The sequence below is a fragment of the Pimephales promelas genome, chromosome 5 (assembly GCF_988280905.1).
Source record: "Pimephales promelas chromosome 5, fPimPro1.hap1.1, whole genome shotgun sequence".
Classification (NCBI taxonomy): domain Eukaryota; kingdom Metazoa; phylum Chordata; class Actinopteri; order Cypriniformes; family Leuciscidae; genus Pimephales; species Pimephales promelas.
The window spans coordinates 23,968,617-23,983,907 of record NC_142773.1 but is presented as its reverse complement, the minus strand read 5'-3'; the positions used below and the strand labels follow the sequence as shown (position 1 = coordinate 23,983,907).

The window sequence follows — 15,291 nt, the reverse complement described above, 5'->3', positions numbered from 1 at the left end:
TTGACATGGGGTACACACATTTGATGTGTTTAATTGTATCTACTATAATAAAGCCCACAGTTTTTTAAATATTTTTTTTTATTAGTTTATCAATAATATCAAATAGGCCTTACAAAAAAAAAAAAAACATAGCCTATGTGGCCTCTTTTTTCACAGGACATCAAAACGTTCGGGAAATGTGCATTAAAACCATTAACAGTTCAACTAAACTTTAATTATAGGGGCTTAATTGATTTGCTTGGTTTATTGTCACTCTGGCCACATAGTATTCCGTGGAGCTAAATATGGCTCTAACATGCATTTCAACAAAACACAAACTTTAAAAAATAGATACTCTAGTCTAGAATAAATAACCAAATGATCCATACCATCGTGACAACATTTTTGGCAATCAATATTCCTATGTAAAGCGACGTCTGGAATGGATTTAAGGGATTTGGCGCCACCGGTGTTACGTTCTACGTCATTGTGGAATGTCATCAGACACGCCCATTACTTCCATCTTAGCCATGTGGATAGTGACCACAAACGACTGCACGACTGATCCGTTTGTTTATGCATTATAACTTATATTTTGCATGTTCAGGCCGAGAGCAAGATGTCCCAGTCCGTGTCCAGATTTCAAGCAGAGGTGGCGGCCGTTATGGAGGTGTTACTGAAGGTGGCCGTCGTAGAGATAACGAAAGTTTTCGAAGGACGCGCATTGGATTGCCATGGCTGCACGGTCGACAGAGAAGCTCAGATCAGAGAGGATCTGGTTCGTCTCCCTGACATCAGGGCTCATATGGAAAGTGCATTGACTAATCTTTCGGACAAGATGGTTTGTAGCGTCGGTGTGCAAGTGGGAGAGACACTGCTGTCCAACCCCCAGGGTATGTTTTTGCGTAAACAACAGCCACTTCTCTAGCTGTGCATGTAGCTTGGGTCTACTTCCACATTTGTTGAATTCAACAGGAGTAAACCGGAAGAAGGCTGTCGAATGGCAAGCCGCTTTAATATACATTGCTTTAAAAAACGAATTAAGTTACATGTTTTTATGTTACCGCCGGTAACGTTAATTATTTGTATACTTTATGATATTGCAGTTCAGTTCACAGATACTATACTTTCATCCTCCTTTGCTATTACTTTAGTCTCCATTCCAGTAGTGTTTCGTATTTAACGTTAGTTAAAATGTAAAAGTACAAATAAAAGTCCTTAAATATAATTACCAACAACCCAGATAGCAGGCCAACGTCTTTTCCACGTCGAGTCAATGTCAGTTTGTTATCTGGGAACTGTTTACTGTAACGTTATACCACACAGATATAACCCACTGAACATGATATATTTGCATTAAACATTTCTAGTGATATTAAATATTTTTAACATAGAGCAATGAAGAGAAGTACTTGCATTATGTAAATGTATATTGATTTGTCATAGTAAAACTGAGAGAGATACGCTTGAACACACTATAGGCTATAAGTATCTTTTAAGTATCTATAATTGTCTATATATATTCAGTCTATACGTCATTTGATGATGTACTCAAAACTGAAATACATGAGCAAATAGTGTCAATAGAAAATCAATAGATACAAGTCATTATTTGGAATAAGTACTACTAGCTAATGAATAGGTCATTATTTTAACTGAAAAGGTAATGTTTATTGGATTGGTTAAAAAGAAAAAAGGAAAAAAGGAAGGAAAAGGGTGCTGTGGTGTGCCGTTTCCTTTCTTCTTATTATTTTTTTTATTTTTTTACCTTTTTTGCATTGAGTTTTTTTTTTTTGCCTGTTAGATGTGCACACTTTGTGTTGAATTGTAAAAAATAACTAGTAACATAAAAAGAAATACTATTTAGTTGTTAGGAATAAATGTTAAAATGGTTCACCATATTTCGAAAAGTAGTTGCAGCAGTAGTGCTGATTGATATTTCAGGGTTGAAGTCCACCTTGCCTGGGTTTAATGCAAACAATGCAGTTTGTTGTTCCTGTAAGTAAAGTTTATTTATAGAGATAAAACCACAAAGTGTTTCACAAAGTGCAACCAAAATAATAAAATTGTATAAAATCAATACAATTGTACAGTGCACTTGTCAAAGCAGCACTGTAATAGACACAGTGTTTCTAAATTGTAATATATTGTATTCTCTCCCACCCCGAAACCCCATTCAGATCTGTGTGTGTCCACTGAGAAAGACAGGATTTCTCTGCTGGATTCCAAAGGAGAGGAGGAGGGGCTTTCTCCCTCTGAGAGTCTTTGCAAGGAGCCTCCAGAAGCAGTGGATTTACAATGCATGGTTGACCTTCCATGCACAATCTTCAAAGAAACTGTAGGTGGCGCTGATTTTTAACTTTCTCTTATTTGATTTCGATCAACTACGTTTTGTATTTTTTTAAATTTAACTGGAAATTTTAGTTGTGATAGTCAGTCCACACATTCACACTAGTGTTTTGGGAAACCCAATCAAATTTTATATCAATATTATAAAAATTAAGACAGAAATGTATTACTGTTGTAAATTGTGATTGTACTGTGAAATAAATGGATATTTGCTAATTATAAATAAATAATTAAAAAGTTCAAACCCATAAGCTATTTACATTGTGAATGCTCAAGCTTTTATTTTGGTAGTATGCTGGGGAAATGCTTTAGGCATCTGTCTTAAAAAAAATGTAAATTCTGCAATAGATATTAATATGAATTTAAATGCTGAAATATACTGCACCAAAGATTTGCAACAATTCTATTTCTTTTCCCTTATTGACCAAGTCATATATATTGTTTACTGTTTTTCAGGAGATTGGACTGGGGATAGGAGATCCCTTAATTCATGGCACCCCACGGACAGATGACTTGAAAAAAACAGAGACAATTCAGGAAAATGGTATGAAGAAACTAGACCAGCTTGATTCATAATCCTTTATATTTAACTGCATAAGCTGAAGAAATTTTTTTTCTTGCAAATCTATCCGGAAATAAACTGATTCTCAAAAAAATAAATGTTTTATTTACAAAAATATTAAAGTCCCCGTGAACCGGAAGTTGCAAACGATTTTTCTCCAGTGCTGTGACGTATTTCCAAGTGAAACGGAATATTGAACAGAGGGCAGGGTTTTACTCTAGCGCTCCTCCTCTCCATCTCTCGCTCATAGCAAACTAACGGTTTGAGGGGAGTGGTTAAGCGTTTCCCCACCCAAGCTGTGAAACCTACGTCATCAGAAAAAGAAACCGTTCCAGACCGGAAGTAACTTTTCAGATTTTGATTAAAGATTACCAAGGTAAAACATTTTTTTATATATATTTACTTGCACAGATTAATTGTTCACCACAAGACTAGTAATATGCGCTAACAAAGTAAATAGGTTCAATTTTGATTTCACGGGGACTTTAAACAAACTTTAATCGTTTTGCAAAAAACCTGAAATGACTACAGAATGAAAACAAAATGATTTCTTTTTATGCTTTTTTGTGGTCTCTTAGGTTTTCAAGGACTTGATGTTCTTGAGGAAACTTCTTCACACTCTATAGTAGATCCAGAGTCTCATCTATTCAGCTCTGTTCTAGGTAGCATTCCCAGTGCTGACCTTTCCATTGATGGTATAAACCAGTGGGACCATGGTCTTATGGAAGTAAATACTTTGCTGTCTGTTGAAAAGTCACCTCACATTGAATCTCCACAATCAAGCAAAATCCCAACGGAGGCCACTGAACTCAGCCAGGCATCAGGTAATAGTGCTTTGAATGCAAAGAAGGTGCGTTTCCAGCTGAGCAAAACGCCTTTCGATTGCAAACTGTTGCGGCCTTGTTCTGTGCAACTTGTGAACCTACTGATGCTGTCAAGTGCGCAGAGGGTGAATGGATCCAACAAAAAATGCTTCTCTGCACCCAAAGATCTGCGGGCCCACCAGCGTGTCCATACGGGACGTCGGCTGTGCTGCTTTAAAGACTGTGGGAACGGCATTTGGCGCCTACAGGGAGCCCTCTCACAAGGGCATGCTCATGCCTGCAAGATCTGTGGCAAAAAGTTCAAACGCAAGAAGATCCTAAAGCGTCACGAGCGCTTTCATACAGGCGAAAAGCCGTATTCCTGCAGAAAGTGTAAAAAGACATTTGCCCTACGGAAAAGCTTGCGAAGGCACGAGCGGTTCCACACTGGAGAGAGACCTCACGTCTGCCCACACTGCAGGAAAGGCTTCCGTCTCAAAAACAATCTCAAGGCTCACCTGCGCTTTCACTCTGGTGAAAAGCCCTTCATTTGCAACCTGTGCTCGAAGGGTTTTAGGATCCTCAAAAACCTTGAGAAACACAGGCTCACTCATTCGGCGCCAGTTAGCTTTAGAACTCTTCAGTAACGGAACAAATGGTTTGTGTGGCCTAAACCAAACGCCATATTTCTACCTCGCATCAGAACCACTGGATCCAGCCGGTAAATCTAGCACCCGAGTTGATGCACAATAGCAGGCCGGAAATCGGAACATTGGGGTGACTCATTTTACGTGTTCAGTTTTAATTGTTTCTCATTGATACCACATTGTAAATGGTTCTCATGTTGATTAGGGTTGTTTGTGGACAGTTTTCTTCTGGTGTAGACTTTGGTCTTGACTGCATATGTACTAATCATAAACACGTCTTTGAAAAACAAGATTTTTTTTCGTTAGTTTCATGCCACTAAATGTAGAAAATCCAGGGCAATAGTGGGTTCAATCCTGCAGTACAACATAAACAGACTTGACTAATTATTGCTTGCTGTAAATACTTTTCATACTTATATGATGCTTTTTTTGTAAATACGACTTTTTATCAATCGGGACCTTTTTGACATGCCCATCTAGACTAATTCAAGAAGATTTGTGTGTGTGTGTGTGTGTGGTTGAACACTGGAGAGAATTGGATGCTGCAGGATTCACAGGGGTTTATATGTCCTTGTAATAATTTTTAAAGCAACATACTTTAGAGTCTTGTTTACTATTTGTTTAGCATGCTTTGCTCACTTTAAGCTTAAGCTAAAAAAATGTTGTTAGTCACTCTTTTGCTCGCATTTCCACTTTATTACTTGTACTTTTTAACATTTGATGTAATCTCTTTGTATGGACCAAGCTAACATTTATCAGAGAGATTATTTTATAAACATGCTTTTTTTTTTGTTTATTTTGACCTTTTTTTTGTACAAAAAAAACGTTATGCTTTAAATCACATGATTTTAGTTTGACATGAAAAACTTGTAACATTTGTAGTAAGATTAGTGAGTTTATAGCAAACAAAAGAAATTGTTTCAACCTTAGCTTTTGCTTTAAATCCTCTTTTTTACCATTATGACAAACCTATATAGTTCATTTTTGAATAAACAATAACCTCATATCTTTGTTTAATGGGTTGTGTTTTTTTATCAAAAGGCTCAAGCACATAGGCGGAGTTTGACATTCGAGTCAGGGGGGGCAAAAAAAAAAAACATGCTAAATAAACACATATTTATTTTTATCCCAAGAAAAAACAGTAAAACAATACACTGATATTTTATTGCCTTTATGTCATTGTAAACAGCTAGAACTTCGCATTAACAGCCACTTCGCGTCGCATCTTCGTTATAGGATCATAAAATGTGGACCACTTTTGCACTGTTAAAATATTATCTTCAACCTTAAAGTTTTCTTTCCTTTTTTCAAAACACATTCTGGCAATGATAATGATTAAAAAACTAGTTAAATTTCGCATTTATACTTCATGAATCATTGAAAAAATTTTAAGACACGGGATTAGGCTACCTATTGGTTTTGATGAGGGGAAAAAAAAAACTTTACGAGTGCGGATTAGAACCTCGAACCTCCCGAGTCCTGGATCTGGACCATCACTGTATACACGAAAAAGGGAGTATATACTTTATATACTCACTATACACATGAAAAAAGTGCTATACTCTGACATTGTGCTCATTTTTATTTATGCAATAAAGGGCGTATATACTTTATACTCACTATACTCGGACATTGTGCTCATTTTTATTTATGTACATCAGGAGCTACAGAACATCGTCTTTCAAAACATGACCTACTCGAAAGAGAGAAAAAGAATGAATGCGTACCCAGCACTTGTGAAAATGCCCTTTCGAGTACGTCTCTGTCCCCAGCACATTTCAAATTGACGCCCATTTATCGCAGAAAAGCTTCTCTCAGAATTAGATGACACAATCGACCGAGTGAGCGATAACTGTTTATAGAGATTGGGGTTGGTAGTTTTTTTTACAGCTTTTTTAAGAAAATGCGATTACCCGTTTCAGCCACCGGGGGGGCAACGCTCCCCCTGCCCCCCCGCAAACTCCGCGCCTGCTCAAGCATATGTGTTTGTGTGTATTTTCTTGCTGCTGGAGAATTTGGGTAACACAGTCTCATCCCAAGACGTCATATAACTGACGTCTTGGGGCGTATTTTGACCATACGTCAATATCCGCCTTTTTAGGGCCCCCAGTAGAGCCTCCATTTTTGCACTCAAGTCCAAGTCTCTTGGTCCTCTATCAGAATCCAGAGTTTTGAGAAGATTGGAGACACTTATTTTTTCGCACCAAAAAAAAAACAAAAAACGACAGGGGTAACACTGTCGTTTTTTTTTTTTGGGTCGAAATTTTGAGTTTCTCTGATCTTCTTGAAACTCAGGATTCTGATAGAGGTTCATTAGACGTAGACCTGAGTGCAAAAATGGAGGCTCTAGACCCTTCCAGAGCTGAGATATTGAGATCCCATGTAGCATTTATGCCATAATAAAAATCTCAATATCTCAGCTCTGGAAGGGTCTAGAGCCTCCATTTTTGCACTCAGGTCTAAGTCTCTTGGCCCTCTATCAGAATCCAGAGTTTTGAGAAGATTGGAGACACTTATTTTTTCGCATCGAAAAAAAAAAACGACAGGGGTACCACTGTCGTTTTTTTCAGGTCAAAATTTTGAGTTTCTCTGATCTTCTCAAAACTCTGGATTCTGATAGAGGGCCACAATACTTAGACCTGAGTGCCATAATGGGGGCTCTAGACCCTTCCTGAGCTGAGATATTGAGGTTTTTATAATGGCATTATGCTACTTTGGATCTCTAAATCTCAGTTCAGGCCTCCATTTTTGCATTCAGGTCTAAGTGTCATGGCCCCCTGTCGTTTTTTTTTTCATCTAGGGTCTAGAGCCTCCATTTTTGCACTCAAGTCCAAGTCTCTTGGCCCTCTATCAGAATCCAGAGTTTTGAGAAGATTGGAGACACTTATTTTTTCGCACCAAAAAAAAAAACAAAAAACGACAGGGGTAACACTGTCGTTTTTTTTTTTGGGTCGAAATTTTGAGTTTCTCTGATCTTCTTGAAACTCAGGATTCTGATAGAGGTTCATTAGACGTAGACCTGAGTGCAAAAATGGAGGCTCTAGACCCTTCCAGAGCTGAGATATTGAGATCCCACGTAGCATTTATGCCATAATAAAAATCTCAATATCTCAGCTCTGGAAGGGTCTAGAGCCTCCATTTTTGCACTCAGGTCTAAGTCTCTTGGTCCTCTATCAGAATCCAGAGTTTTGAGAAGATTGGAGACACTTATTTTTTCGCATCGAAAAAAAAAAAACGACAGGGGTACCACTGTCGTTTTTTTCAGGTCAAAATTTTGAGTTTCTCTGATCTTCTCAAAACTCTGGATTCTGATAGAGGGCCACAATACTTAGACCTGAGTGCCATAATGGGGGCTCTAGACCCTTCCTGAGCTGAGATATTGAGGTTTTTATAATGGCATTATGCTACTTTGGATCTCTAAATCTCAGTTCAGGAAGGGTCTTGAGCCTCCATTTTTGCATTCAGGTCTAAGTGTCATGGCCCCCTGTCGTTTTTTTTTTTTCATCTAGGGTCTTGAGCCTCCATTTTTGCACTCAAGTCCAAGTCTCTTGGCCCTCTATCAGAATCCAGAGTTTTGAGAAGATCAGAGAAACTCAAAATTTTGACCCGAAAAACAAAACAAAAACGACAGTGTTACCCTTTCGTTTTTTTTTTGTTTTTTCGGGGTGAGAAATTAAGTTTCTCCAATCTTCTCAAAACTCTGGATTCTGATAGAGGGCCATGAGACTTAGACCTGAGTGCAAAAATGGAGGCTCCAGACCCTTCCAGAGCTGAGATATTGAGATCTCACATAGCATTGATGCCATTATAAATATCTCAATATCTCAGCTCAGGAAGGGTCTAGAGCCCCCATTTTGGCACTCAGGTCTAAGTCTCATGGCCCTCTATCAGAATCCAGAGTTTTGAGAAGATTAGAGAAACTTAATTTCTCACCCCGAAAAAAAACCGAAAGGGGTACCACTGTCGTTTTTTTTCGGGTCAAAATTTTGAGTTTCTCTCACCTTCTCGAAACTCTGGATTCTGATAGAGGGCCACGGGACTTAGACCTGAGTGCCAAAATGGGGGCTCTAGAGCCTCCATTTTTGCACTCAAGTCCAAGTCTCTTGGCCCTCTATCAGAATCCAGAGTTTTGAGAAGATTGGAGACACTTATTTTTTCGCACCGAAAAAAAAAAACGACAGGGGTAACACTGTCGTTTTTTTTTTGGGTCGAAATTTTGAGTTTCTCTGATCTTCTTGAAACTCAGGATTCTGATAGAGGTTCATGAGACTTAGACTTGAGTTAAAAAAATGGAGGCTCTAGACCCTTCCTGAGCTGAGATATTAAGATCCCACATAGCATTAACGCCATTATAAATATCTCAATATCTCAGCTCTGGAAGGGTCTAGAGCCTCCATTTTTGCACTCAGGTCTAAGTCTCTTGGCCCTCTATCAGAATCCAGAGTTTTGAGAAGATTGGAGACACTTATTTTTTCACACCGAAAAAAACAACAAAAAACGACAGGGTTACCACTGTCGTTTTTTTCAGGTCAAAATTTTGAGTTTCTCTGATCTTCTCAAAACGGGACTTACACCTGAGTGCCAAAATGGGGGCTCTAGAGCCTCCATTTTTGCACTCAAGTCCAAGTCTCTTGGCCCTCTATCAGACTCCAGAGTTTTGAGAAGATTGGAGACACTTATTTTTTCGCACCGAAAAAAAAAAAAAATGACAGGGGTAACACTCGTTTTTTTTTTTTGGGTCGAAATTTTGAGTTTCTCTGATCCCACGTAGCATTTATGCCATAATAAAAATCTCAATATCTCAGCTCTGGAAGGGTCCCTGTCATTTAAAATTAAGTTTCCCCAATCTTCTCAAAACTCTGGATTCTGATAGAGGGCAATGAGACTTAGTCCTGAGTGCAAAATGGATGCTCTAGACCCTTCCAGAGCTGAGATATCGAAACTTAAAATTTCGACCCGAAAAAAAACCGACAGTGGTACCCCTTACGTTTTTTTTGGGGGGGCGAAAAATTAAGTTTCCCCAATCTTCTCAAAACTCTGGATTCTGATAGAGGGCAATGAGACTTAGTCCTGAGTGCAAAAATGGAGGCCCTAGACCCTTCCAGAGCTGAGATATCGAAACTCAAAATTTCGTCTAAAAAAAAAACGACAGTGGTACCGCTTACGTTTTTTTTTTGAGGGGGGGTGAAAAATTAAGTTTCCCCGATCTTCTCAAAACTCTGGATTCTGATAGAGGGCCATGAGACTTAGTCCTGAGTGCAAAAATGGAGGCTCTAGACCCGTCCAGAGCTGAGATATCGAAACTCAAAATTTCGACCAGAAAAAAAAAAATCCCACAGTGGTACCCCTTACGTTTTTTATTTTCGGGCGAAAAATTAAGTATCCCCAATCGTCTCAAAACTCTGGATTCTGACAGAGGGCAATGAGACTTAGTCCTGAGTGCAAAAATGGAGGCTCTAGACCCTTCCAGAGCTGAGATATCGAAACTCAAAATTTCGACCCGAAAAAAAAACGACAGTGGTACCCCTTACGTTTTTTTTTGGGGGGGGGCAAATCAAGTTTCCCCGATCTTCTCAAAACTCTGGATTCTGATAGAGGGCCATGAGACTTAGTCCTGAGTGCAAAAATGGAGGCTCTAGACCCGTCCAGAGCTGAGATATCGAAAGTCAAAATTTCGACCAGAAAAAAAAAAGCCCACAGTGGTACCCCTTACGTTTTTTATTTTCGGGCGAAAAATTAAGTATCCCCAATCGTCTCAAAACTCTGGATTCTGATAGAGGGCAATGAGACTTAGTCCTGAGTGCAAAAATGGAGGCTCTAGACCCTTCCAGAGCTGAGATATCGAAACTCAAAATTTCGACCCGAAAAAAAAAACGACAGTGGTACCCCTTACGTTTTTTTTAGGGGGGTGAAAAATTAAGTTTCCCCAATCTTCTCAAAACTCTGGATTCTGATATAGGGCAATGAGACTTAGTCCTGAGTGCAAAAATGGAGGCTCTAGACCCTTCCAGAGCTGAGATATCGAAACTCAAAATTTCGACCCTGAAAAAAAAACGACAGTGGTACCCCTTACGTTTTTTTTGGGGGGGGGGGCGAAAAATTAAGTTTCCCCGATCTTCTCAAAACTCTGGATTCTGGTAGAGGGCCATAAGACTTAGTCCTGAGTGCAAAAATGGAGGCTCCAGACCCTTCCAGAGCTGAGATATCGAAATTCAAAATTTCGACCCGAAAAAAACCCCCACAGTGGTACCCCTTACGTTATTTTTGGGGGGGTGAAAAATTAAGTATCCCCAATCTTCTCAAAACTCTGGATTCTGATAGAGGGCAATGAGACTTAGTCCTGAGTGCAAAAATGGAGGCTCTAGACCCTTCCAGAGCTGAGATATCGAAACTCAAAATTTCGACCCGAAAAAAAAAACGACAGTGGTACCCCTTACGTTTTTTTTTTTGGGGGGGGCGAAAAATTAAGTTTCCCCGATCTTCTCAAAACTCTGGATTCTGATAGAGGGCCATGAGACTTAGTCCTAAGTGCAAAAATGGAGGCTCTAGACCCTTCCAGAGCTGAGATATCGAAACTCCAAATTTCGACCCTGAAAAAAAACCCGACAGTGGTACCCCTTACGTTTTTTTGGGGGGGGCGAAAAATTAAGTTTCCCCGATCTTCTCAAAACTCTGGATTCTGATAGAGGGCCATGAGACTTAGTCCTGAGTGCAAAAATGGAGGCTCTAGACCCTTCCAGAGCTGAGATATCGAAACTCCAAATTTCGACCCGAAAAAAAAACGACAGTGGTACCCCTTACGTTTTTTTTGGGGGGGCGAAAAATTAAGTTTCCCCAATCTTCTCAAAACTCTGGATTCTGATAGAGGGCCATGAGACTTAGTCCTGAGTGCAAAAATGGAGGCTCTAGACCCTTCCAGAGCTGAGATATCGAAACTCAAAATTTCAACCCGAAAAAAACAACAACAGTGGTACCCCTTACGTTTTTTTTGGGGGGGGGGCGAAAAATTAAGTTTCCCCAATCTTCTCAAAACTCTGGATTCTGATAGAGGGCAATGAGACTTAGTCCTGAGTGCAAAAATGGAGGCTCTAGACCCTTCCAGAGCTGAGATATCGAAACTCAAAATTTCGACCCGAAAAAAAAAACCCGACAGTGGTACCCCTTACGTTTTTTTTGGGGGGGCGAAAAATTAAGTTTCCCCAATCTTCTCAAAACTCTGGATTCTGATAGAGGGCCATGAGACTTAGTCCTGAGTGCAAAAATGGAGGCTCTAGACCCTTCCAGAGCTGAGATATCGAAACTCAAAATTTCAACCCGAAAAAAACAACAACAGTGGTACCCCTTACGTTTTTTTTGGGGGGGGGGCGAAAAATTAAGTTTCCCCAATCTTCTCAAAACTCTGGATTCTGATAGAGGGCAATGAGACTTAGTCCTGAGTGCAAAAATGGAGGCTCTAGACCCTTCCAGAGCTGAGATATCGAAACTCAAAATTTCGACCCGAAAAAAAAAAACCCGACAGTGGTACCCCTTACGTTTTTTTTGGGGGGGCGAAAAATTAAGTTTCCCCAATCTTCTCAAAACTCTGGATTCTGATAGAGGGCCATGAGACTTAGTCCTGAGTGCAAAAATGGAGGCTCTAGACCCTTCCAGAGCTGAGATATCGAAACTCAAAATTTCGACCCGAACAAAAAACGACAGTGGTACCCCTTACGTTTTTTTTTTGGGGGGTGAAAAATTAAGTTTCCCCAATCTTCTCAAAACTCTGGATTCTGATAGAGGGCCATGAGACTTAGTCCTGAGTGCAAAAATGGAGGCTCTAGACCCGTCCAGAGCTGAGATATCGAAACTCAAAATTTCGACCAGAAAAAAAAAAGCCGACAGTGGTACCCCTTACGTTTTTTATTTTCGGGCGAAAAATTAAGTATCCCCAATCGTCTCAAAACTCTGGATTCTGATAGAGGGCAATGAGACTTAGTCCTGAGTGCAAAAATGGAGGCTCTAGACCCTTCCAGAGCTGAGATATCGAAACTCAAAATTTCGACCCGAAAAAAAACCGACAGTGGTACCCCTTACGTTTTTTTGGGGGGGCGAAAAATCAAGTTTCCCCAATCTTTTTAAAACTCTGGATTCTTATAGAGGGCCATGAGACTTAGTCCTGAGTGCAAAAATGGAGGCTCTAGACCCTTCCAGAGCTGAGATATCGAAACTCAAAATTTCGACCAGAAAAAAAAAAACCCACAGTGGTACCCCTTACGTTTTTTATTTTCGGGCGAAAAATGAAGTATCCCCAATCTTCTCAAAACTCTGGATTCCGATAGAGGGCCATGAGACTTAGTCCTGAGTGCAAAAATGGAGGCTCTAGACCCTTCCAGAGCTGAGATATCGAAACTCAAAATTTTCGACCAGAAAAAAAAAACGACAGTGGTACCCCTTACGTTTTTTTTGGGGGGGCGAAAAATTAAGTTTCCCCAATCTTCTCAAAACTCTGGATTCTGATAGAGGGCCATGAGACTTAGTCCTGAGTGCAAAAATGGAGGCTCTAGACCCGTCCAGAGCTGAGATATCGAAACTCAAAATTTCGACCAGAAAAAAAAAAAGCCGACAGTGGTACCCCTTACGTTTTTTATTTTCGGGCGAAAAATTAAGTATCCCCAATCGTCTCAAAACTCTGGATTCTGATAGAGGGCAATGAGACTTAGTCCTGAGTGCAAAAATGGAGGCTCTAGACCCTTCCAGAGCTGAGATATCGAAACTCAAAATTTCGACCCGAAAAAAAACCGACAGTGGTACCCCTTACGTTTTTTTGGGGGGGCGAAAAATCAAGTTTCCCCAATCTTTTTAAAACTCTGGATTCTTATAGAGGGCCATGAGACTTAGTCCTGAGTGCAAAAATGGAGGCTCTAGACCCTTCCAGAGCTGAGATATCGAAACTCAAAATTTCAACCCGAAAAAAAAAAACCCACAGTGGTACCCCTTACGTTTTTTTTGGGGGGCGAAAAATGAAGTTTCCCCAATCGTCTCAAAACTCTGGATTCTGATAGAGGGCCATGAGACTTAGTCCTGAGTGCAAAAATGGAGGCTCTAGACCCTTCCAGAGCTGAGATATTGAGATCCCACGTAGCATTTATGCCATAATAAAAATCTCAATATCTCAGCTCTGGAAGGGTCTAGAGCCTCCATTTTTGCACTCAGGTCTAAGTCTCTTGGCCCTCTATCAGAATCCAGAGTTTTGAGAAGATTGGAAACACTTATTTTTTCGCATCGAAAAAAAAAACGACAGGGGTACCACTGTCGTTTTTTTCAGGTCAAAATTTTGAGTTTCTCTGATCTTCTCAAAACTCTGGATTCTGATAGAGGGCCACAATACTTAGACCTGAGTGCCATAATGGGGGCTCTAGACCCTTCCTGAGCTGAGATATTGAGGTTTTTATAATGGCATTATGCTACTTTGGATCTCTAAATCTCAGTTCAGGAAGGGTCTTGAGCCTCCATTTTTGCATTCAGGTCTAAGTGTCATGGCCCCCTGTCGTTTTTTTTTCATCTAGGGTCTAGAGCCTCCATTTTTGCACTCAAGTCCAAGTCTCTTGGCCCTCTATCAGAATCCAGAGTTTTGAGAAGATTGGAGACACTTATTTTTTCGCACCAAAAAAAAAAACAAAAAACGACAGGGGTAACACTGTCGTTTTTTTTTTTTGGGTCGAAATTTTGAGTTTCTCTGATCTTCTTGAAACTCAGGATTCTGATAGAGGTTCATTAGACGTAGACCTGAGTGCAAAAATGGAGGCTCTAGACCCTTCCAGAGCTGAGATATTGAGATCCCACGTAGCATTTATGCCATAATAAAAATCTCAATATCTCAGCTCTGGAAGGGTCTAGAGCCTCCATTTTTGCACTCAGGTCTAAGTCTCTTGGTCCTCTATCAGAATCCAGAGTTTTGAGAAGATTGGAGACACTTATTTTTTCGCATCGAAAAAAAAAAAACGACAGGGGTACCACTGTCGTTTTTTTCAGGTCAAAATTTTGAGTTTCTCTGATCTTCTCAAAACTCTGGATTCTGATAGAGGGCCACAATACTTAGACCTGAGTGCCATAATGGGGGCTCTAGACCCTTCCTGAGCTGAGATATTGAGGTTTTTATAATGGCATTATGCTACTTTGGATCTCTAAATCTCAGTTCAGGAAGGGTCTTGAGCCTCCATTTTTGCATTCAGGTCTAAGTGTCATGGCCCCCTGTCGTTTTTTTTTTTCATCTAGGGTCTTGAGCCTCCATTTTTGCACTCAAGTCCAAGTCTCTTGGCCCTCTATCAGAATCCAGAGTTTTGAGAAGATCAGAGAAACTCAAAATTTTGACCCGAAAAACAAAACAAAAACGACAGTGTTACCCTTTCGTTTTTTTTTTTTGTTTTTTCGGGGTGAGAAATTAAGTTTCTCCAATCTTCTCAAAACTCTGGATTCTGATAGAGGGCCATGAGACTTAGACCTGAGTGCAAAAATGGAGGCTCCAGACCCTTCCAGAGCTGAGATATTGAGATCTCACATAGCATTGATGCCATTATAAATATCTCAATATCTCAGCTCAGGAAGGGTCTAGAGCCCCCATTTTGGCACTCAGGTCTAAGTCTCATGGCCCTCTATCAGAATCCAGAGTTTTGAGAAGATTAGAGAAACTTAATTTCTCACCCCGAAAAAAAACCGAAAGGGGTACCACTGTCGTTTTTTTTCGGGTCAAAATTTTGAGTTTCTCTCATCTTCTCGAAACTCTGGATTCTGATAGAGGGCCACGGGACTTAGACCTGAGTGCCAAAATGGGGGCTCTAGAGCCTCCATTTTTGCACTCAAGTCCAAGTCTCTTGGCCCTCTATCAGAATCCAGAGTTTTGAGAAGATTGGAGACACTTATTTTTTCGCACCGAAAAAAAAAAACGACAGGGGTAACACTGTCGTTTTTTTTT

General features: G+C 40.0%; 1 protein-coding gene across 1 annotated transcript; it reads left to right on the top strand.

The window, feature by feature from the left end:
- The first annotated feature begins 474 nt into the window (after nucleotides 1-474).
- LOC120465161 (uncharacterized) lies at nucleotides 475-4,627 on the top strand. The gene is made up of 4 exons (XM_039654800.2): nucleotides 475-872; nucleotides 2,160-2,317; nucleotides 2,785-2,872; nucleotides 3,469-4,627. Exons 1-4 carry the CDS (start codon nucleotides 599-601, stop codon nucleotides 4,338-4,340), a joined length of 1,392 nt encoding a protein of 463 aa, XP_039510734.2. The 5' UTR covers nucleotides 475-598; the 3' UTR covers nucleotides 4,341-4,627.
- The last annotated feature ends 10,664 nt before the right edge of the window (nucleotides 4,628-15,291 follow it).

Bases quoted from the DNA above. Each gene is read 5' to 3' on its own strand.
- LOC120465161 (XM_039654800.2), top strand. From the start codon at position 599: ATGTCCCAGTCCGTGTCCAGATTTCAAGCAGAGGTGGCGGCCGTTATG. The intron at 873-2,159 runs GTATGTTTTTGC...AACCCCATTCAG, and splicing joins ACTGCTGTCCAACCCCCAGG to ATCTGTGTGTGTCCACTGAG. The intron at 2,873-3,468 runs GTATGAAGAAAC...GTGGTCTCTTAG, and splicing joins AGAGACAATTCAGGAAAATG to GTTTTCAAGGACTTGATGTT.